General features: G+C 39.1%; 2 protein-coding genes across 7 annotated transcripts in view; one reads left to right on the top strand and one right to left on the bottom strand.

The window, feature by feature from the left end:
- LOC308072397 (cytochrome P450 2J2-like) overlaps positions 1 to 22,184 on the top strand; it is a 116,709-nt gene that overhangs the window by 91,450 nt on the left and 3,075 nt on the right. For 2 of the 6 annotated variants that reach the window (XM_080409200.1, XM_080409201.1), the window contains 8 exons: positions 2,518 to 2,583; positions 15,694 to 15,807; positions 16,834 to 16,996; positions 17,552 to 17,701; positions 19,078 to 19,238; positions 20,739 to 20,912; positions 21,141 to 21,282; positions 21,911 to 22,098. In XM_080409200.1, coding sequence (XP_080265326.1) covers positions 15,712 to 15,807; positions 16,834 to 16,996; positions 17,552 to 17,701; positions 19,078 to 19,238; positions 20,739 to 20,912; positions 21,141 to 21,282; positions 21,911 to 22,098 — 1,074 coding nt within the window. In that variant the 5' untranslated portion in view covers positions 2,518 to 2,583; positions 15,694 to 15,711. Of the gene's footprint in view, positions 1 to 1,763; positions 2,584 to 11,729; positions 15,808 to 16,833; positions 16,997 to 17,551; positions 17,702 to 19,077; positions 19,239 to 20,738; positions 20,913 to 21,140; positions 21,283 to 21,910; positions 22,099 to 22,184 lie in introns of those variants that run through there. The other 4 variants (XM_080409204.1, XM_080409199.1, XM_080409202.1 and 1 more) reach the window with 3 other exon arrangements.
- Positions 17 to 8,641, bottom strand: LOC308072419 (cytochrome P450 2J2-like; the record flags this gene model as incomplete). The annotated part of the gene is given in 10 exon segments (XM_080409247.1): positions 17 to 431; positions 1,630 to 1,771; positions 2,886 to 3,094; positions 4,378 to 4,519; positions 5,310 to 5,486; positions 6,150 to 6,310; positions 6,736 to 6,885; positions 7,072 to 7,186; positions 8,476 to 8,538; positions 8,540 to 8,641. Coding segments are annotated over 10 exon segments (1,440 nt in total). The 3' UTR covers positions 17 to 252.

Here is a 22,184-nt window from a genome sequence, read left to right as displayed (position 1 = left end):
AAGACTAGACACCGTAATGATTTACTGTGTTTATTTCATTTGTAATACAGCAGAAAAAAAAAAACGTACAGAGATTTTTCAGACACAGGAAAACCAAAGCATTTTTCAGGGCCAGCTTCTTAGACATAACACAACAAGGATAGATTCACACTGAATTTGAGCTGGAAATGAAAAACAAAAACTGCACAGAAGATCAGCACACTAGCAAAGCCGTGGGAATGCCTCTTTCTCAAATCTGTAATACCCTGCAACCTAGCGAAGAACTTGACAGAGCTCATACGGATGGGGCTTCATTGTACTCCCAAAGATAATGTCTGTATTGACTTCCTTAACTCCTTCTGGTAGAGTGAACTTGAATGTCTGCAGCAGGCTGCAGAAGATGATGAAAAGCTCCATCTTCGCCAGCACCTCTCCCAGACAGCTACGGTTGCCTGCAGAGGGAGATGGGAAAGAGCGGTCAGTCCCACAGAAGTCTGTAACCAGCACCTGCTTCCCCGCTTTTCAAAAGAACATCACTCAGCCTCAGCAAGGAACAAGAGGCTTTGCTGAATGTGATGTTCTCCCCTCAGACTGAACTGACCAAACTGAGATGTCAGCAATCCTTCTTTGCAGGATCTGCCCAGATTATAGAAAAAGACACCAGAGATGCTTCTCAATAGTTTCATGCTTTCCTTCCTAATCTATAGGACTCCCGATTTCTATAATTCTTTATTTCTGTAATTCTATATTTCAGTCTCTTGATTCCAATGAGAATTACAAGAAAGCATCTTTAGGTTCCCTCGTAGCTTCCACTTCGTACAGGCTGACTTTTCTTCACTAATAGCAGTGAAAAATCAGAACACAGAGGATATTCTACATCTGATGACATATTTTCCTACATAATGCTTTCAGTGAAAACAACTTGTTAAAGAAAAATTCTTTTCCCAATTTATCGATTAACTGTGTCCAAGATATAATTTCCAGTCAGAAAAAGAGAGTGACAGACCCTGAAACACGGTGGTTAGGCCATTCAACCTGGATGCAAGAAACAACTGTTTAAAGTTCTGTTCTGCCCTGTTTAGGCCAGGAACCTGAGCCTGACACTTCCACGTCTCAGCTGAGGGCTCTGACAACCAGGCTATTCCATTCTGGCATGATCCCCCACAGCTTTTGTTTGTTTAAGCTTCTGTAAACTCACACACTGGGTGAAAACATGACTCCAGAAGCCCCCCAGAAAAGACATAGCCATCTAGGATGTATGTGATCCACCTTCACATTTCTGCACTTATACAAAATCAATGAGCTCCAGCAGAGCAGCCTGCCACAGAACAGCCACTATAATAGCATAACCTGACATAGTCAGAGGATGACAGAGGACAGCAGTACAAGGACTCAATTCCCCAAATTATTGGCAACTCTAGGGCCTTACTTCTTTTACCTTCTCTGCATTTTCACAGAAGTCTAAGATGAAAGGTTTATAAAATTACCAAACAACTTATTTTTGTAATCAAACATTTTTCTGGGCTGGGAAAACCACGTGCTCCTATAGTTTGGAATGTACTGCATTTGGCCTTCTCTGCAATGAAAATAACACAGCTTTACACTCACAATCTAACCCACACAATCAGGTTCAGTTATTGGTGCACCTACCCACTGAGAAAGCTATGAAGGCCTCTTGGGTCACAAAATTTCCATCCATGTCCAGGAAATGACCAGGGTTGAACTGGTGAGGTGTCTCCCAGTACTCGGGGTCAAAAAGAGCCGAGTCTATGTTTAACACAATTATAGTGCCCTGAAAGGAAGATGATGTTGGCTCAGTTGTCTCTCACACATCAAAGAACACCACAAACCGATTCCAGCTATAATTCAGCACATGCTGGTCACATGGAGAGGCAGCAGAAATGAAACATTAGTTTATTAGGAAACTTTTAATCTCAAACTGTTCTGAGGCAGGTTTTCTTTAAAGAAGTAAATGAGAAAAGAAACTTCAGTATTTCAGATTCAGGAATTTCCCTGCTGTATTCCTTCATGTGTGTCTGTCTTTTTTTTTTTACCCCATTCTGTTAGCAAATGCAACAGAATGCATGGTTTGCAGTTCTTTATGACCTTATCCTAAATCTACCAAAATTACTTTCCTACTTCTGACAAGCTTTGACAGGTTTTGACAAATGAAGAACAAATCACCCTAGAAATGAAATTGTATATTTCAAATTCTCTTTCTGAAGGTGGAGGTGGGAAAGGTGTGCATGACAAACAGAGGGGGTTGCAGGAAGATGTCTCCATGCATGCCTTTGGGGAGGTTTGGCATTGAGGTTAAGGTTGGAAAGGCTGGACACGCCGAAGAAGCTGGAAGAAGCTTTTTATTTGAGGTTAGGTGGCAGCTCAGAAGCTGTGGGGAAACATCTTCATTATATTTCAAATATGATGCCAGAGAGGTAATAAGAAAAGAAGTCCCAAGTGAATGAGGTTGCGTAGACACTTGGTATTGTCGCAGACGTCACCGATGAAGAAATCATTCCATCTCCCATTTGTCCGCAGGACAGACAATATCCTAACCTGAATGGTTTGCTGCACCTTCCCTATTGACACCACTGTACATTTCTGGTAAGTCTTCTCTGACACGTTTTGAAAGTATAAGAGCTCAAATCTTTATAAATTATTTTAAAACCACAGGCTCTTAGAAAGACTCTGCAGTGCTCTCACAGCACACTAGTTTCATTGGTGTGCAACTGTGCTCTTGGCGAGCTTTTTGACTCACTGTGAGACAAAGTCACAGGCCAGAGGGGATGGAAGGGGACGAGCGCTGTCTGCCAGTGCTGTCACCAACACCCATCTGTCCTGAACTGGAGAGAAAAGGGGTTAATGGTAAACATGGCTGCAGGGAACTGAACGCAGCCAAAGATCACATTGGAACAGAAAGGATATCCGTACCTTTGGAAGTACCCCAGAACAGTTGTATCCTTCACTGCTTCTCTAGGAAGTGTAATTAAAATAATGCTACTAAAGCGCGTGATCTCATGAATCACAGCATTTGTATAAGGCAGTTTCTTCCGATCCTCATAGCAGATTAGATGGGAGGGACTCAGAACAGCATCTAGTTCTTTCTGGATTTTTTCTTAAAAAAATAAAATAAAATCCATTATAGATAAAAGAACACCGTTTTGCATGAAACAGAGCTTCGATTTCCTTTTTGGATTATAGTAACAATATAAAAAACCGCCATGTGTAAATAATTTATATTTACCATGTCTTAAAATGTGAATACATTTATACAACTCTAGTTATGATTTTACTACGCTCTAGTATTTCCTAGTTTATAGAGTCTATGTTCAGATCATCTTTCCACAAGCCAAACAGATTTATTGAGCTTCATAGTTAAAGGAAGGGGCGTGAACTGTAAATAAAGCAAGAACTTATTAAGAGATCAATTCAGTTAAGCTATTATTTTCACTCCGGCTAAATAGAGACTCACAGCACATTAATCGGCATGTTGCAAGGGAGCCATCGTATCAAGCTGATTCACATATGTAATGATGAGAACTGGAACAGGATAATACTACCAAACCAACACCAACTGTTAATCTCTTTTGGCTGTTATCCAGGTTTCAGTAAGTAGCATAGTTTATACAGTCTCAGAGGGTTCAGGGTCAAATTTCATGCTTAAAAGTTAGGCTAGTAATCTAAGAGGGTTTGTTTGCTTTTTATTTCATTGGAATTTGGTACATATATATATGTGTGCATAAGGCTCTGTTCTTCCAGCATTCTAGCACCGAAAGCATGAAAAGAAGGATTTTTAGCTCTGAACCCCAGGGTCAAGAACACATACTTGGCTTAGCAATTCATCATCTCTGAAAGCCCTGTATCAAATAATTCAAAAATTCTGAAACTACTGTACAACTATGCCCCATTTTTAGAATTTTCATCATATTTTTATCTTTCTTCTCTGCTTAACTTTTCCTTATGTTACGATAAATATATTTATTATATAGAAATATAAATGGTGTCTCAGTAAGGACAAACGATGTATTCTTATTACACGTTCTGGATGCCAGAAAAGTGTCACTTTTCCCTAACCCAAGCTCATATTTCACCTCAAGTGTCTTCAGCCAGACTGTATCTTCCATTATATGCTTACAGTACTGAAACAATCCGAAGAAAATCAACAAGACAAAATACAGTATCAGAAGCTGAATATCCCTGAAATTACTTTAAAATCTCTGTCTGAAAATTTTCTATTTCACTGGCTTCTTCAAAGCAAAGCTCAAAAATGTGATCTTAAAAAAAAAAAAAAGCAAGCTTCATCTTCAAAAAAACTTGATCTTAACCAAACAAAGAAAAAAAAGTGTAACATACAATTGTTCTAATTGAAACATACCCACGTTTGTGTCTGCAACTCACCTTGGATGTCAGGATAAACCACCATGAAGAGCAGAGCCCAACGCAGAGTGGTGGCAGTGGTCTCTGAGCCGCCCAGGAAAAGGTCAAAACCAGACTGCACCATGTTGTCTTCTTCAAATGTAGAACTGGTGATATTTTTAGTCTACAGGTGTCAATGAGAAAGATAAAATGGCATATACCTGTTTAACAATTAGCACTAAGACAGACAGCATCCACTATATCTAAATGAACAATCTTTCTAGAGGACAGAGAAAATGCAGATACTTGAGCAAAACAAAGATCTATGCAAATATATTCCTCAAATAAGTACATTGATCCTTTAAGTTACAGGTGCAGTTGAAAGAGTCAGGTGTCTAAGGTCCTGTTATGCTGCCTTCTGAGTGACTTGTTGCCTTGCTGCTAACTTCCATATCTGAAAAAAAACCACTTCAAAGTAGTTTTATCCCACCCTTGCCACTATCTGCACATTTGCTCATTTCAGCTATCTATTGCATATATAGTATGTTATCCTTTTAAAAGATTTACGCTTTTTTTCAGAGCAAAGACTGCCATAATTTTAAGATTGGTATTAAAACCATACAGTACTACTAAGCACAAAGATAATAAACGCAAATATTAGTAAGACACAAAGAATCAGAATCAGCCAGCCATCCAAATATCTGCACCTTCTCAAAGTCCTCCCTACCACCCACCGCTCAGCCTGCACTAAGGATTCTACAGTATAACAACAAACGTAATTAATTTATACTTCTAAAACAAGTTATTAAACTAAGTATTTAAAGTTTGTATTTGAGTTCGACAGCAGAGTTTTTAAACTCTATCTGTAGAGCTCTGTAATAATGTTGCTATGTACAGAAAACTGTAGGCTGTAGGAAAGGTGCAGGGAATCTGTTACGATGGGATCTGTGTCCCATACGGCGCAAATTACTCACTTTCTCTATCTGATCCAGGTAAAAGTCAATGAAATCTTGTGGTTCATCTCTTATGCCTCTTTCCCTGTGGCTTTTAATTTCCTGCCTTATGAAAGAATGAACAAAATCAGAGGAATATGCTGCTTTACGTGCAGGTCCTGGGAGGTACTCTGAAGCCCATGGAAAAATTTCATACATCTGTGGAGCGAGACAGATGCAGTAAGTTAGATTACATGAACAAGGCTATTGTAGAGATACAGTGTTGACATTTTTGGTGCTAAATTGCTGAATTAATTTCTTTAGGAAAAACACTGTAGCGTTAAAGAGAAATGTTGGGTACATCACACACGCTAAAACCATGAATTAAAGACAACACAGTTTTCACCCTGGATTCTTTCCTAGCCTGACTGCGTAACTCTACTTGTATCTGCCCTGTTAATTCACCAACAAAAGAATCCAGTTTCACAGACAGATTTAACATGTATTAATATTAATAAATGCTTATATATAATTACGTTAGCAAACAAGAAAAAAAAATTCTCTTTTATTCTGATGCAGAGTACCACCTTTTCACCTTAGCAGACTGATGATTCCATTACAGAAAAGTTCAGTGTGACCTTTGCCGAGAAATTCTAATGAAGATTGTTAATATAATATTAATATAATAATTGAACAATGTCAAACCCAAAACACTGCAGGTCCAGTTCATATTCATAGTCAGAATTTTTATCAGCATTTAATGTGTACTAAATAAAGCAATAACTATAACAATATATAATAGCATAATTATATTGCATAATAGTGCAATAAATGTGCTCAATAATAAAATAATTTGCATATTAAATAAGTCATTTTCCTCACATAGTAAAAGTAGCTGTTCCCAAAAGCCACTATACAATCGCATGCTTCAATCAGCTGGGGGAAAGTTTTATCCTCTAGGGAGAAACGATGTCCAAAAACCACAGCACAGATCACATTAGAGACAGCATGAACAATGGGGAAGGAAGGGTCGGCAGCTCTTCCTGCAGACAGAGATAAGCATTCATGTCCAAAGCACTTTCTTTAGCTCCTTTGTTATTTCAGAAGCATGATCACAATGACGTTTTATAATACATGTCATCTGTGCTATTTAGACTGTTACCCTAGAACACCCAAAATTCACCAGCGAACATAACGAAAAATAAACCTCATTCAAAAATGAAGACAGGAAGGCCTCAGGTCTTTAACTCCCAGCCTTGGCTTTTTTTTTAAAAAAAAATCTGGATCTTGGTGTTGATACCAAAATACACATTGCTGAGGTCTGACTGTACAAACAGTTCTAAACTGTGCTCCAAACCCATTCTTTTCTGGAGCAAAACCAGTTAGTATCTACCCTTTAGAGTTACGCAAACAATGTTCTATGTCAAAAGCCCAAATGCAGTTCCCAAGCACCTTGTCCATGGCATACCGTTTTTGTCCCTGAAGAACTCAACCAGATAATGGGCTTCAGTTTGTATCCCATGCTCCATTCCTTTATTCCCCATTCCCAGTTTTCTGAGAGTTCCAATTCCAAAATGTCTCTGCTGTTTCCAGATGAGACCATTTGAGACCAGGATACCTTCAGCCATCAAGAAAAATCAATGTTATGTCACGTTAATGTTCATATAATAGTAAAAGACATACACACTAAGAGTCCCATTTTTATCATGCTGCCGCTCATAATGAAGACAGCCTCATCAGGGCAGTGTTCTTTTAATTTATTTTGCTAAAGACAGAGAAACAACCTCGGTTAATATACTCTCACCTCTGCAAAAAGCCCACTCAATCTCAGGATTCACACACCTGCCTTCCTGTTCTTTCTGAAGCATCCAAGAACAGTGGTTACTTACTCGAAACTCCACCCAGCAGCCTGCTACAAGCTGTAAAAGACAGTGTGGGTTGGTGTTGCCTTCTATATGCCCATGCTTTGAGCAGAAATTAATCTCAATCCCTAATCACAAAGAAAAGCTTACAGCCCAGCTCATCTGATGTCTTATAAGATCTCATTTATTATGTTATACAATCTTCTCATACAATTAATACTTACTGGTAAGCTATGTTTGCCAGCATGCCTATATGGACATTGTGTTCTTGCAGATGTTGCCACAACTCAGCTCTGCAGGAGCGGCAAAGACAGCTTTCCTCAACGAACACTAAGGTCAGGTTTCTACAGCCTGGAAATACGATGGTGTCTCTCACCAATCTACTCATCGTTGGGGAGGTCTAAGCATTTCCTATGCTTCTGATTCTAACTTTACACAAACCTTCTGGAGATTATCGCATCTCCCTGTTCCAATGGCAGGACCTCTTCCCCTCTGATACAGAAGCACTGTCAACTGATGCATCTGAGCATAGATCCCCCCTCTGCTTGGGCAGCGATGGGGACTGCTCTCAGGCACCCCTGTGGGCATTTAGCAAGGATAAAGTCCCTGATTCTAGGCAAAAAAACAGCACAGCTCTGTCCTCCTACAGTGATGAACAGGTACCCATCAGAAAAGTTTAGCATCAAGATCTTCTAAGTTCCCTTTTCCTGAAGCCAACATTCTCCAGCTGCAGCCACCTACCCCCTGACATGCAGGTTGCACTTGGCACCTAAAGAAAGGTTGCAATTTGAAAAATATACCAACACGCTGGATTCTCTCATGGAGTTTTGGCTCAGTGGAGGACGTTGAGTACTGAAAGAACCTATATTAACATGTTTAGCATGGACCTGATTCTTTCCATCAGTTCCTTCTTTTTCCTATCTTTTACATCTTTAGCTCACCTGCAAGGAGCAATTCTCAGAAAGGACTTCAGAAAAACAATGGAGCTAAAATTCTGGCTGCATGTGGGATACAACGTTGTTTCCATCCCATGATAGAATGATCACGATAGATTTTCTGTATGCACCTTTGGTGAGAAATCTGAGAAACACTTTTTTCTTCCAAGGCAAAAAGCCTCCCTTAAAAACAAAAAGTCTTTTTTGAGGCAAAATTACTGTCCTTAGTTCTAGTACTAGTACACGTACTAGTTTTCATATAAATTAGACTGCAAATTTTACTTAACTTCCATAATTCACCTTCTCTCAGGATTAGGTTCTCCTTTCTACCACATTAGCCTACCAACAGCCATCATGAGTTGTTACAGTTTTTGCTCAGTAACCCTTCAGTTCACATATGCAGTTCCATACCTTTTTCAGGCTGCCATGACCAGCTCTAAAATTTATCCACCACATGTTTCCTAATGATGGAAAATGGAGTTGTTCCAGGAGGAAATCCACGACTTTTCCATTGCATTTTCAGGAACTGTGCACCCAGAGGAATCAAAACCAGGAATATGAGAGTTACGCTTATCATTTCACACCTCCAAACTACTCTGTCACTGAGAAAACTGCTATGAATCAGTCTGTTGAAATGACCCTATGTTGTTCTTCTTAAGTCTTCCCTGCTATATTTAAGCTTTCTGAATTTTTCTCCTCCCTTCTTTCCTACCATGCCTCCTGATCTCAGAAAATGAAGTGTTCCCATTCTCCAGTGTATTTAATACATCACTATGCTGCAATACGCTAATAGCCACCATCCCTTTAAGATCCAGTAGAGGCTAGAAGGCAAGCACCTCATTCAGAAATATCCTTTTGCGCCAACCAGTTTGATAGAATGTGTCACTCAAAGCACTGACTACATGCAAACAAGAGCTCAGATACAAAGCTGCAGCTGCCTTCCAGGTACTGCGTACGCAGACAAGAACAGGAGCACTCAGCGGGTAGCACTGTCTGGGCAGAGGCAAGTGAAGCAGTCAGAAGCCTTGTATGAGTGGTTGCAAACGTAGATTTGGGAACTAAGAGCAAGGAAGCATTGCAATGTGAGTTTTCACAGTAAACAATACAGGCGAACTGCAAACAGCATAGTGAAGAATCAAACATCACTGGTACCACGGACAAAAAGCTTAACAGATCTGCCCTGGTTTCAGCTGGGATAGAGTTAATTTTCTTCTTAGTAGCTGGTACAATGCTGTGTTTTGGATTTAGTGTGAGAACAATGTTGATAACACATTCATGGGTTTAGTATAAAAACTACCAAGCAACAACTAAGTCAAGGACTTTTCAGTTTTTCAGGCCCTGAGAAGTAAGGGCATATCAGCTGGACATTTCCTATACCCACACTTTCATACGGAGGGCCTTATCTTCCTCATCCCACATTTCTGTCCAGGTATGACAGCTGGGGTTTTCTGCGCTTTTTTAAAATTTGTTTTTTTATCTGAAGGACTCAGGGACACATTTAGCACTGCCAGCTTCTTCCTGAAAACCCAAGCAGAAAAAGAAACTTGAAAACAGAAATACTTCTTCATGGCACATTTTCATCATCAGTCTTCGGTTCACTCTAGAAATGAGACAAGCAGCCAGTATCATGAAGATTTTTCTTTCCAGGTTTTCCGAAATATTGTAAAGCACAATTTCCTATTTAAAAACACACACACACACACACACACACAAAACCACATACAAAACACAATGCCTCCCCCCCCAAAAAAAAAACAAACCAGCAATTCCTGCAGAACTAATTTCTGCACCGAGGACATCAGGTCTGACCTATGCCTCTGCTTCAATTCCATTGGATTTCCCTCCCTGTGAGCAGGGAAAAAGGGCTGCGTTCTCATTCGCCACATTTTGCTATTGCACATTCAGCAACTATAAGTATTATCTTTTACTAAATAACGGGGTAAGTGAGAATTCTTAAGAGCTGCATATGTTTTTTGCTTCGATCTGCCCATGCAACAAGGTGAGTGATACTGTGGTGCCACGTCAGAGTAAATTCAGATGCAACGTCACACGGTACACTGCCCCATGCATTCTGCAGCGTAACAGGTTGGCTCCTGTTCCATAGCACCTCCCTGCAGGTGGGTGAGCACCACGGACACAGCTGTACAGAAGGGCAGCGATTCAGCTCACTATAGTGTGCTTCGTCCTTTCCTAACAGGCGAGATGGGACCAGGGAGGGAAGAACACCATTATTTCTCCCTGCTTTTAGAGTCTTAAGAATTGAATCTCAGGTCTACAGTGCCCAGCACAAACCTGTTTTCAGGCAGTTACAGCAGATGACCATTCTAGCTAAAGGTAATAATTTCATATGAACCTCGTTGTAGGGAGGATGTCATAGGCTGCACTAAACCTCACCTGCCTGAGGTTTCCAAGGATAGGGCATGAAGTCAGCTCCTGAGGAAAGCACCTATGCAGCCATGGTGACTTCAGGAGCTGCACAGTCAGAAGACATGACCAAGAGTATAAGAGCCTCACTGCCTGACAGCAGGTCACTTCTGTTTTACAAGAGACTTGGGAAGCAACAGCTGTGGATGTACCACCTGAAGCTACTCTATTCTGCTCTGAAGCATTCACTTCTGAAAGGGTTCTTGTCATAACCAGGATTAACGGGTATCTCATCACCTTCTCTTTTGACCCCCTTTTACCCTTCCAGACTACTAGGAAAGTTTATTCATTGGATCTTGTGCAACAAGCTTTTCTCTTCCAACATGCTATGACAATAAGAAGAAACAGTTTTCCTTCAGGTAATTCAGCAGACAAATTTGTGAAATGGAACCATGGAGCCTGAGCAAATTTCTTAAGAACTAATTGCAAGCACATGGAAGAGAAGTTCCATGTTTAGAGCTGTATGGGTCACGAAACAAATGGAACAGTCAGCAGTGTAATAATTGTGATGGAAGATGGGCAGGCTTTTCTCAGATACTGAAATATTCCACATGCAAACTGCACACCTAATACTGTGCTGCAACTTCTGCTTAGCTTACAGTATCCCATTGTTTCAATGTTATGTTTTCTTCTACTGCCAGAGTTCTTTTCACTACATACTCTCTGCATTTTTTAAATTATCGTGTTCTTTGTAGCAAAACCCAATTTTAATTAAGTGCAGGGGCCTGACCCATGGCAGAAGCCAGTAGATGCTCTTTTAAAAATAACAGCTGAAGGAGGTCATTCACACACAAAGCTGAGCCATATAAGCACACCCTTACATCTATCAAACAAGTTATTTATGAAAGTATTTCAATATTGCCGGATCCCTGACTGCAGAACTTCATTTGATACACTCATCTTACCAGTGAACTTCAAGCTTCAGATTTGCTGAGAAAATAAGGTGCAAGAAAGAATATAAACTAAACTGAAAAACTGTCGAAAAGAATGCTGAAGCTGCAAAGAGTCAAACATTAGGAAATGGCAGAAATAAGAAGGTAACTGACCTGATGAACTATGGTTTAGCCTATGAAATTTGTGTGCCTCTTCAGTTCCTCTGCAGCTGACTGCGGAGCGCTGACAAGATTCTACAGCACTTCACAAACCAGCGAGACTGAAAGGGTGCTGGACTTTTGTAGCTCCCACACCTTTACAATATACAGCACCACAGCACCAGTGTAACGTCTGCATTGCTTTCACCCAAGTAGCACTGCAATACAAAAAAAAAAACCCCAAACAAACAAAAAAAAACACAAACAAAAAAAAAAAAACACAACCCCATCAAAAACAATGGAAAAACAAGATGAGGAATGTTTACAACAATATTTTCCTCCCTGTTAGCTAGGACTCTAGCTTTTAGTAACCCTGCTCTCACAGCATGTCAGTGATGCACAGTCTCAGCCTGCTACACCCTCAGAAAATGGCTGAAAATGAACAAATCAGTAACAATGCTGTGTTGATAAACCTTGGTAAATCTCTCTAAGATTACATATACTATCTGGTTTTACTTTGGGACAACCAGGTACCTTATTACAAGCAGGAAGAGTTAAAGCAATGGATGTTACAATTCATTGTAATGCAGAAGTGATAGCATTTAAATGAACTCAGTTAATGTGCACAAATTGCGAATTAAAGGACCAAAATACAAACAAAGTATTTGTGAGATCAAGCAGATATAGGCGGGTGTTTACAGAGAAGCTTTTTGCAAGCAGGTTATTTGGGGGAAATCAGTTTTGCTTCGTCCAAAATCTTCAGTATATGTGAGCAGCATCTCTCATTATTATGCAAGCCTTGCTCATTATTATCTGACAAATGCTATAGCAACAGCTCACTGGTAGAGGTGACAGAGGTGTTTAGTCAGCTCAGAAAACCTGCTTTGCTAATGAAGCGTTCAGGCCATAGCAGTGGGAAGAAAATGCAGGGGACAGGGAGAGAACAGAACAGAAACAGTCATAGCTGCCATATACATCTTGGATTTCATTAGTCAATCTTAAAGCTCTTTTGAAAAGCGAATGTCAGGGTTGATTAGGCCCAGAGAGGTAAAGCAAGTTCCTGAGTCACAGACAAGCTACGAACAGATCCAGGAACAGAATTTGAAGTTCCCAAGTCCCATTCCAGTTCTTTATCTATGCAACCTAAACAGCTCATCAATCTTCAGGTCCCAACAACAGATGACAGTAGGAGGCAAAACCCTACCTTGTTTATTTATAATGCATGTAAGCAAGTTCTCTTTTCCTGAACTGAACAGAAACATAGAATGGGAACTTCCTTTCCTCACATCTCCCAGCCTCATGTTCATTCTAGTTCTGTACTCTAAGCAACCTCTCTCTCAGTGCTTGCCTAGCGATAATGTGTCTGTGTCATTCTCTTCCTGCAGAGAAATTCTGATGCCACCGACCAATTAACAGCTCCTGTTATGAAGCTTTTGAAAGACTGGGGGGTGCAGGGGAAGAAGGAACAGCTAAGTTGAGAAAACCAAATTAGTGTCTCCACTGAAAAAAAAAATATAAATCAAAAACCTAACCAACCAACCAAACAAAACCCAACTGCTTAGGAATTGTCTGCTCTGTTCAGCTTGACATCAGGCCAGGCAGCAAGCACACGCTACCACGCACAGCAATACACGTGCAACACGGAACCAGTCAGCGTCCTCTAACGCACGCTGAGCCTGCCTCTGCGAAAGAAAAAAACCAAGCCCTGGTATTTACAGCATAGCAGCTGACACACACCCTGGGCAGAGGTGTACCAGGAACCATTTCCAACCCTGGCATGCCACGTTCATCATTTGCTTGCTTCACACCTTTCTGAGCATGTTCTTTCCCCGTCCTCTGCAGCTGTTGCATTTGCTTCCCACTCCTGTGGCCTGAAACCTTCATTACAAAAGCAGATTTCCTCATCTGTTCCAAACAATCAAACTTAACATCTGCCATCTTGACTGGTGAGCTCTTGCAATAATATTACACAAATACTATTACACAAATACAGAGGAGAGCGAGCAAGATCCAGATGAAGAGCTACTGCTCACATATACTGAAAATACTAAAATGAGGAGCATTGAATTCTTCTAACACAGCTTCCTTGCTTTTCCCTTCCTTGTAAACTTCACCCTAAGCTTTGCTGAAATAAGTTTGCCTCACCATACTTCAGCATGCCCACAGCTCTCACCTAGCAGTGGGAAAACACACTGCCCACAGCATCCACACAGCCAGGCTCAGACTCAATCCTCGCTGGGTGCAGCCTTACTCAGCAGGACCCAGATTTACCCTGCAGAAGGGTCTAGGAGAGCAGACGAGGGGCAGAAGGATAGGGTCACTGCGAAAGTAGCAAGACCACTCACGCGGGCTATACTGCAACAATCTGTCAGGCAACTTGTACAATCACATGGATTCTCTTTAGCTTCTCTACACACTTGAAGATATAAAATTAGCTGAGTTCTTGATTAAAGTGTTGAGATACATCATAACATGAGCTTAGTTCTTTATCAAAGCAGCAAAAAATCCAATGTAATATATCAGCTAATAAAAAAACCCCTATACATAGTAAGACTTCATACAGAGACCCACAGGGCACCAAATAATCAAGAGATAAGGAAAGCTGTTTTACAGTCACAGTATAAGGGATGTAAACTACTGTAGCTAAGGCTTACATTCAGCTAAAAGATGGTATTTGGGACCAAAGTCTGAAGCAGCATACACATTAATATGACTCAGCCTGGGAAGTCCCACACATTTGTGAGTCATACATCTTTCCTTTGCCTCCTAAATTCTGAAGATGATGGTTCCTGACAATTCACTTAGCAAACAGAGGCACCCTAAGTCATCTCCAAGTTCACTACTGCAACTTGCTTTTGGCACTTCTAAATCAGCAAGTTTTTCAGCCCCTAGGCAATGTACAAGCAAGGAGTAGAAGCAGCTTTGAGAGAAAACAGTTTTTGCCATGCCAACAGGAACACATAAAATGGGAGATGAGGTCTGAAATCCTATCCCAAATGAGTAATAATAAAAAAAATTAGCTGAAAAGAGACCGGAGAGATTTCTTAAATCCATCATCTTGTCCCAGAACACCAGAGTTCTGTCATTTCTGTTTGCTTTCCAGTGGTGGAGATTCCCAAAACTTTCAAAACCACCTACTATAGTGCATAGATTATATCAAAGTCGGTGAATAACACGTAAGAAAGGTAAGCCTCTTCAGCTAAAATCTGCTACACGTTGGTACAAACTTCTCCTGGAAAGCTTATGGGGTCCACAAATCAATACAGATTAAAAATTTTGCTTGCCTTTTCAGTTTACTTGATCTTTTCCACAAATTAAATAGAACCTGTGCATTTTTTTCACCTCCAAAATTTGCACCAGGAAATTTTAATCCTTACCATAAAAAAATAATATTGAAAATGCCAATCCACTGGACAGAACAATAATCTCTTAATTGTTCCACGTGACATCAGAACTTAATCTGGAATACAATGAAACAGAAAAGCAGATATTCTCCTAATACTTAAAATTCCACTTTTTCCCCCCCTTAAAGACATTCATTTAGCTTTATGTTGCATTAATTAAATTCTTTTTCATCTCGGAGACCATATCCTAACAGACAGGTATTGTGTAGATGTTTCTTCTATAAAGAAAACCACATAATAATTGTAGTATATCAGAAAGGTGACAAGTAATGCACCCTTGGTATTTTAATGTTTAGCATAAACTGCATGAGGTGTTACCATTATGCAAGACACTTTATATTGTTGGATAACTGTTCAATAATTAGCACGCTGACCCGGTATCAGTACTAAAAAGGAAACAAAATCCTAAGTGAAAAAAAGAGACAGATCACAATTACAAATCATAAAAAACAGTAGGTGTGGCTTGGCTATTTGCAGAGGATCACGTATTTCAGTTTTCTAAGGACTTCAGCTTGGGAAAACTGTAGATTGTCTGAGAGAGAGAGAGAGAGAGAGAGGGCTAAAGCAGACATATATTCTTTAGAAAGACTTTGATTTCAGCAGAAGCAAACCCATCTACACAACTCTATTTTCAGAGGAAGTCACATAAAAAAACTAAAAAAAAAAAAACAAAATAAAAAAACCAAACAGCAAGAAATTAAAATTTTGATAAGATGTTGGAGATGGCTGAGTTTTTTATAGCTCTATTAGTATGTCTCCTGATTTTGCAGTTCCTAAAGCTGCAATGGATGCGCACGCAGCTTCCTCCAGGACCAGTTCCCCTCCCAATACTTGGAAATTTGTGGCTGTTGGACTTCAAACTTCGTCGAGAAACTCTCACTAAGGTATTTACTTATCTCTATGTATGAAAATCAGTTTGAATGTATTTTAACTTAAATTGCATAAGAGCAGTCTAAACTTGGATTTAATTTTTTTTTTAAACCTCAAGCTTGATTATCAGCCAATTTCAAAGAATCCAAGGACCCTGCACTATTAAAAATATTTCTGAGTAATGAACACCTTAATTGCTTTACTACTTGTTATTTTCTTTCTCTTTCGGATACAGTAACATCCATGCATATCATTATCACAAGCACTGTCAACAGCAGGCTATTCCATTGACACGTTGATTCTCTCTTTCTGTGTCGGTATCCAGCCCTGTAAGCCGCCTCTAGCAGAGTTTCCTTTGCCTGACACCAAAGTTACTGGAACACCTCCAGGAGATGAGTGGTCTGATCTCCTTTAGAAGATCAAACATATACTCTAAGCTGACTCTCTTTTTCTTATTTGTACAGCGAAAAGGTTGTCTCCAATAAACAGACTATTACTAAAACAAATCAAGAAAATTTGACTGCTGTTACGTTCACAGCATGATTCCTTTATAAATCAATTAAAATTTCTGAAAAAGTAAGGAAGTTGCTTCAAGCTATTTTAAGGAAAATTGCAAGCATGATCTGGGGAAAGACAATAAAGGAAAAAATATCATATGGAAGGTATAAGAAAGAGTATAAAAACATTACTTTGCTGTCTTCAGAAGTTAGAGGCAAGAAGATACAATAGTTCTGGTTAATAAAATAAATAGAAAAGTTCTGGGATTTTGACTGTATTCATTTGTTCTTTGATTCTGAGCTGACAGAAGAGATCTGTTTCTCTTTCTGTGGAATTTTCAGAGGTGGTCTTCTGCAAGATGTCCTTAGTATCTATTCCATAAAGTACAATTATCTCTGTTCCCAAAGCACATTACAACAGAAGACTGAATTTTTCTGAAACCCATAATTCAATTCAATGTTGGCAGAGAAAACTCTTAAATTAATATAAGTGTATGCATTCCCTGGTTTATATTTATTAATTTACTGTTATTAACTCTTCAGTTAACCAAAATCTATGGAAACATCTACACATTGTGGATGGGACAGACACCCATGGTTGTACTGAATGGATACAGAGCAGTAAAAGATGGCATTGTCACCCATTCAGAAGAAGTTTCTGGAAGACCTCTCACCCCATTCTACAGGGACATGATGGGTGAGAAAGGTACAAGATGTTACACAATACTGAAATATAAATGAGATGTAAAGAAGAAAGATGCCTTCAGATATATATATATATACACACATACACACGAGTTACTGCTATGCAAGTGCATAAACTGGGCTTACATAGTGAAAAGGTTCCATGCAGAGCTAGTGTATTAAGAAAAAGAAAAAACAAAAATTTCTCCTTTGATAAAGCATACTACTGACTTTTTGTTGTTGTTGTTGTTGTTCCAAATAGCTTCAGAGGAATATTTGCCTACAGGAGCTGGCTTTCAGTTGTATCACTTCTAAAACAGAAGACTGTTCAAGCAGAAGACATCTATAGACAAAGCTGTTCTGTCCTTACCACTCACTTCCCAGGGTCACATTTATAAGCAGCTATATAGCTGGGAGTCATAAAAAACAAAGTTAGCGACCAAAAGTCAGCATGTGCAACCAGCATGCACAGTATCTTCTTTGCTAGTGAAATACAACCTAACTGAAATCAAATTCTTCCTCCTGCAGTGAAAAGATTTCCCTTCCCAGCAATGAAATAAATGTTTGTGTTCTTCAGGTATTTTTCTGACTAGCGGGCACACCTGGAAGCAACAGAGACGCTTTGGCATGACAATTATAAGAAGCCTGGCGCTTGGTAAGAACAATTTGGAAAATCAAATTCAAACAGAGGCCTGTCACCTTGTGGACATCTTTGCAAACATTAAAGGTAAATACACTGGAAGAATAACACTTAGAACATTTTCTGAAATATAGTAGATTAGGGGAGTAAAATTTCACAGTAAGTTTTTATAAGTAATAGGTATTTTTTGTATTAGTAGGACTTTTTCTGGCTTGTTAACTGCATTCTTCACAAAAAAATGTTTTGTCTGCACAGTGGGCAATATAAAATTGGTTTTTTGAAACAAGGATAGTTTAAAAAATGCTTATTATCAACAGTCTTGAGGACAGCTGGTAACAATTTTTATAGTCAAGAAGCACAGAAAAACCCTATGTTCTCCATAAAATACACAATTTGTGACCTGCTACAAGTCATTCTAGGACAGCAGGCCTTTAGGGGTTTGGCAGACAAAGAACCCCAACACAAGGAATGTATAATTCAGTTGTCCAACAAGATTTCTTTTTGAGGTTTGGATGAAATAGAAACCAACAGAGTTTTAGCAAAATGCCAAGACAAAGCAATCAAATATAAATATTCTGAACAGCCAAATCCCTCACCCACATAGTGTTCCATACTTATGTGAAAACACAGAGAAGTTGCCTAAGGTCTCTCCAACTCTCCTTGCACTAGACACAGCAAAATGGCCCATCTCACTTCTGAGAGCAACACGTTCACAGACCTTTAAAACATAAGAGATGAACAAACCATCGACTCTGTCCCTGTACAGTCCAAATCTTTACCTTCCATGCAATCCTTCCTCAATGTAAAACTCAATAAATATATTTACTCTTTCCAAGAAGGACTACAAGCATTGGACTGATATCAGAGATGCATAATCCACCATTCTCCATTGTAATATAATTCCAAGTTTGTCCTTGTCATTGAAACATACTTATTTTTTTCTAGATTTAACCTTTTTTTAATGGGAGACATTTTCTATCCTATGATACAAGTTTTGCCTTTTCAGTTTGTGTGGAAAAAAAATTATAGGTGGATCGTTAAGCTGTACATGAAAACCAAAAGGAAACAAGTCATTTCAACACTACTAATAAATTAAAACTTTTAAACTGTTTGAGGAAATTCCCCCCCCCCCTTTTTTTAGGGGGGTTGTTTGGGTTTTAATTGCCAAACTTAAATATCTGCCTTCAGGTCAGAAGGTATATGTTCTAATTAATTGCTTGTGTTTCCACACAAGCCAGATGACAAGTCAAAGAGGGGAAAAGAGGCCCAATGTTTGTCTTCTCAAAACCAATAATCACTGTATTTTACAAGAGTAAAAAGCAGACCGAAAATAAAGATTCCCAGCACTTACAATCCACGTGTGAAACTTATCTGAAAGTAGTCTGATGTAATATTGTTTCTACCATCATGTTTTCTCACTGTGGTCTATTCAGAAATACTCACGGTACCTCCTATACTCACAGGCAAACCTTTCGATCCCCACACTTTCGTTGTCCGTGCTATTGCAAATATAATTTGCGCTGTTGTTTTTGGTCATCGCTTCTCCAGTGAGGATGAATCTTTCAGCAAGCTTATCAAAGCTATTTATTTTGTGATCTACTTTCAAGCTACTATCTGGGGCAGGGTAAGAATCTGATTTTCTTGTTCTTATTCCTTGAAGTGCATTTGCACTTCACAAGTCAAAACAAATTAAGTGTCAGTGACAATTCTTCCCAAACATTTCCATACCATTGTTCTGCAAGCTATCGTGCAGTAATAAATTAATACATGCCTTGCATATGTCATTACTGCTTTATATTCCTTCTATATGTTAGTAAATTATGTGTCCTAAAATTTAAATTATAGATCACTGGTTTTCACAGATTTCCAAAACATATAATGAATTTTGAAGGAGTAATCATTTGCAGAGTACATCATATATAAGATTCTTAAAATGAAAGCAACTTTTAAAATTTAATTTTCATTTAGTCTTAAGAATACAGAAGCGCTGTTACTAAGAATTAAGCCTTCAAAGTTCTATTATTTTGAGAAGAGATCTTGCTTCTCATATAATTCATATTAGCACCAAGACTGGAATTATTCTGAGCTTCCTATAAGATACAAGTGACAATTTCATCACACCAAGAAGAATATTTTTAAGTTCTTGAAAGCCTCGCTGTTGCTTGTATTGTGCAGATTTTGGCACACTGGCATTCTATAACACTGTCAGGTTCTCCAACTCTTTCATACAGAGATGCCTTAAAAAACCAAATCTGAGTAAAAATCAAGGTTGAGGAAATCTGCTTGTGAGCCAGATTCAGCCCTCAGTTACTCCAGTTCACCCATTTTCAAAAGCCCCTGTTGCATTATTAGGTATGCATCCAAAAAGTGAAATATAATCATTGTCCTGCTCTCTTGTGACCTGATAACCACTATTACATTGACATTTTGGTCAGCTGATGAAGATGGAGAAAGAAGTCCACACTAGCCAATAGATTCCTAATCACAGGCCACAAATAAAACAAAGGCTTTGCCAGTAGTCCTAGAGACTGAAGTCCATTCACAAAAACACACACAAGAAGAAATGAAAATAATTCTCTTTCCTCTCAAGAAACATACTTTTCAGTTTATCCTGGAGCAAAGCCTTCTAAGACTGAGAGGTCAACTCAGCTTCTATACCTTTTCAGTCTTCAACCTATCAATCAAGGATAGAAAGTGTGGTTCTTGAATATTGACAACTGACTAACAGCTCATTAACAAATATCAGACAGGTTTTCCTCAATGCCAGTTCACTTAGAGGGCAATGAAAAGCTTTCACAATTACTCTTAGAAATGTAGAATAATTTACATTAGAAGGAACCTCTGCATGTCAGCTAATCTAACTCTGTGCTCAAAGCAGGTCTAATTAGATCAGGTTGTTTAGCGACTGGTCTGGTCATGTCTTGAAGTCTCCAAGGATGGAGATTTCACACAGACTCTCCCCAAAACCTGTTCCCACTACTATTTCATCTCCGACTTGTGTCTATTGCCTCTTATCCTAATTAGGAGTGCATGTGTTGCAGTGACTTCACAGAGTTATCAGGAAATCAGAATTGGGTTCTCAATTTAGAAGAGCTTGTTTCCTCCTTTTTGTTTAAAATCACAGATGTACGATGCTTTCCCATGGCTTATGCACCGCCTCCCAGGACCTCATCAGAAAGTGTTTGTATACAATGACTTCATGCACAATTTAGTTATGAAGGAGGTCCAGACTCATGAGAGACAGAATGCAGGTGATCCACAGGATCTCATTGACTTCTACCTAGCTCAAATAACAAAAGTAAGTATCTGTTTTATCACACTATCCCCTCCTTGGCCTCAACGCCTACTACAAATACTTGCTGTTCAAGTAACTGCTATGGAATTTTTATACGCATACTTTATTTGTTTAGCACTGACAATTTTTGTTTTGGTGGGCTGCTCAAGGTTTCCAATGACAATTTCTATGTGACCAATGAAATGTTTGAAATTATCCACTTCATAGTCTCCTTGTGAATATACCCTACAGACCAAAGATGACCCTACTTCCACGTTTAATAAAGACAACATGGTTCAGACTGTGGTTGATCTTCTGCTGGGAGGGACAGAAACAACAAGCACCACCCTTCTCTGGGCACTGCTCTACATGATACAATACCCAGAAATCCAAGGTGAGCAAAAGCATTATCAGAGAAAGCTGCATCCAACATTACATCATAATGAACATCATTAAAGTGTAAGTATTAGCTCCATCACTTGCAACGCATCAAAATAACCCTTAACAATGTATATGAATGGTGGTACATCAACAATTGAGAAGCAGAAAATGGAAGTTTAATAAATGAAACAAATGTGCTTTCCCCCCCCAGTTCACCAACAAGCAACTCTAACAGAAATCAGAAGTAGCCACTGTTCAATCTCACTAGAAGGGGATGGGCAAAGACAGAACAACAAGCTAAAGATATTCCTAACCTTCCAAGTGGAAAAGCTTTAACAAGATACCTGGTCTGATGTGCATTTATAAACATCATAGAAATTACACCTGTAATTTCAAATTTTAATCCTTTTTTTTGAAACGTAGAATTGTATCATCCTCATCACCAAGCAGGATGTGTCTTAAATGAGAGATCACCTTGTGCTTTGGGGGATATGCACTTTCTTGAGCAACTGAAACCAACACAGCAGTGAAACCACATGCCAATGCATTTCATAGCAACAACATTTCCCCCCCCCCCCCAGTCCTGGACATACTGCTAGAAAAAAGGGGGGGAAAGTTAAAATATTTTCATTTCTCTGCAGAAAACGTTCAAAGAGAGATAGAGGCTGTTCTGGAACCCTCCCACCTCATCAGCTATGAAGACCGTAAAAAACTGCCATATACAAATGCCGTGATTCACGAGGCTTTGCGGCACAGCAATGTTACTTCTGTTGGGGTCCCTCGACTATGTGTGAGGAATACAACTTTGCTGGGGTTTCACATTAAAAAGGTACAGAATATACCTCTGTGTTTCTTAAAGCTTTGAGAGCTATTAATATTTAGTATTTATATGACATTAGCTTATACAATTCCTAA

This window comes from Falco punctatus, assembly GCF_963210335.1.
Source record: "Falco punctatus genome assembly, chromosome: 13".
NCBI lineage: Eukaryota > Metazoa > Chordata > Aves > Falconiformes > Falconidae > Falco > Falco punctatus.
This window is presented reverse-complemented; position numbering and strand designations above follow the sequence as displayed.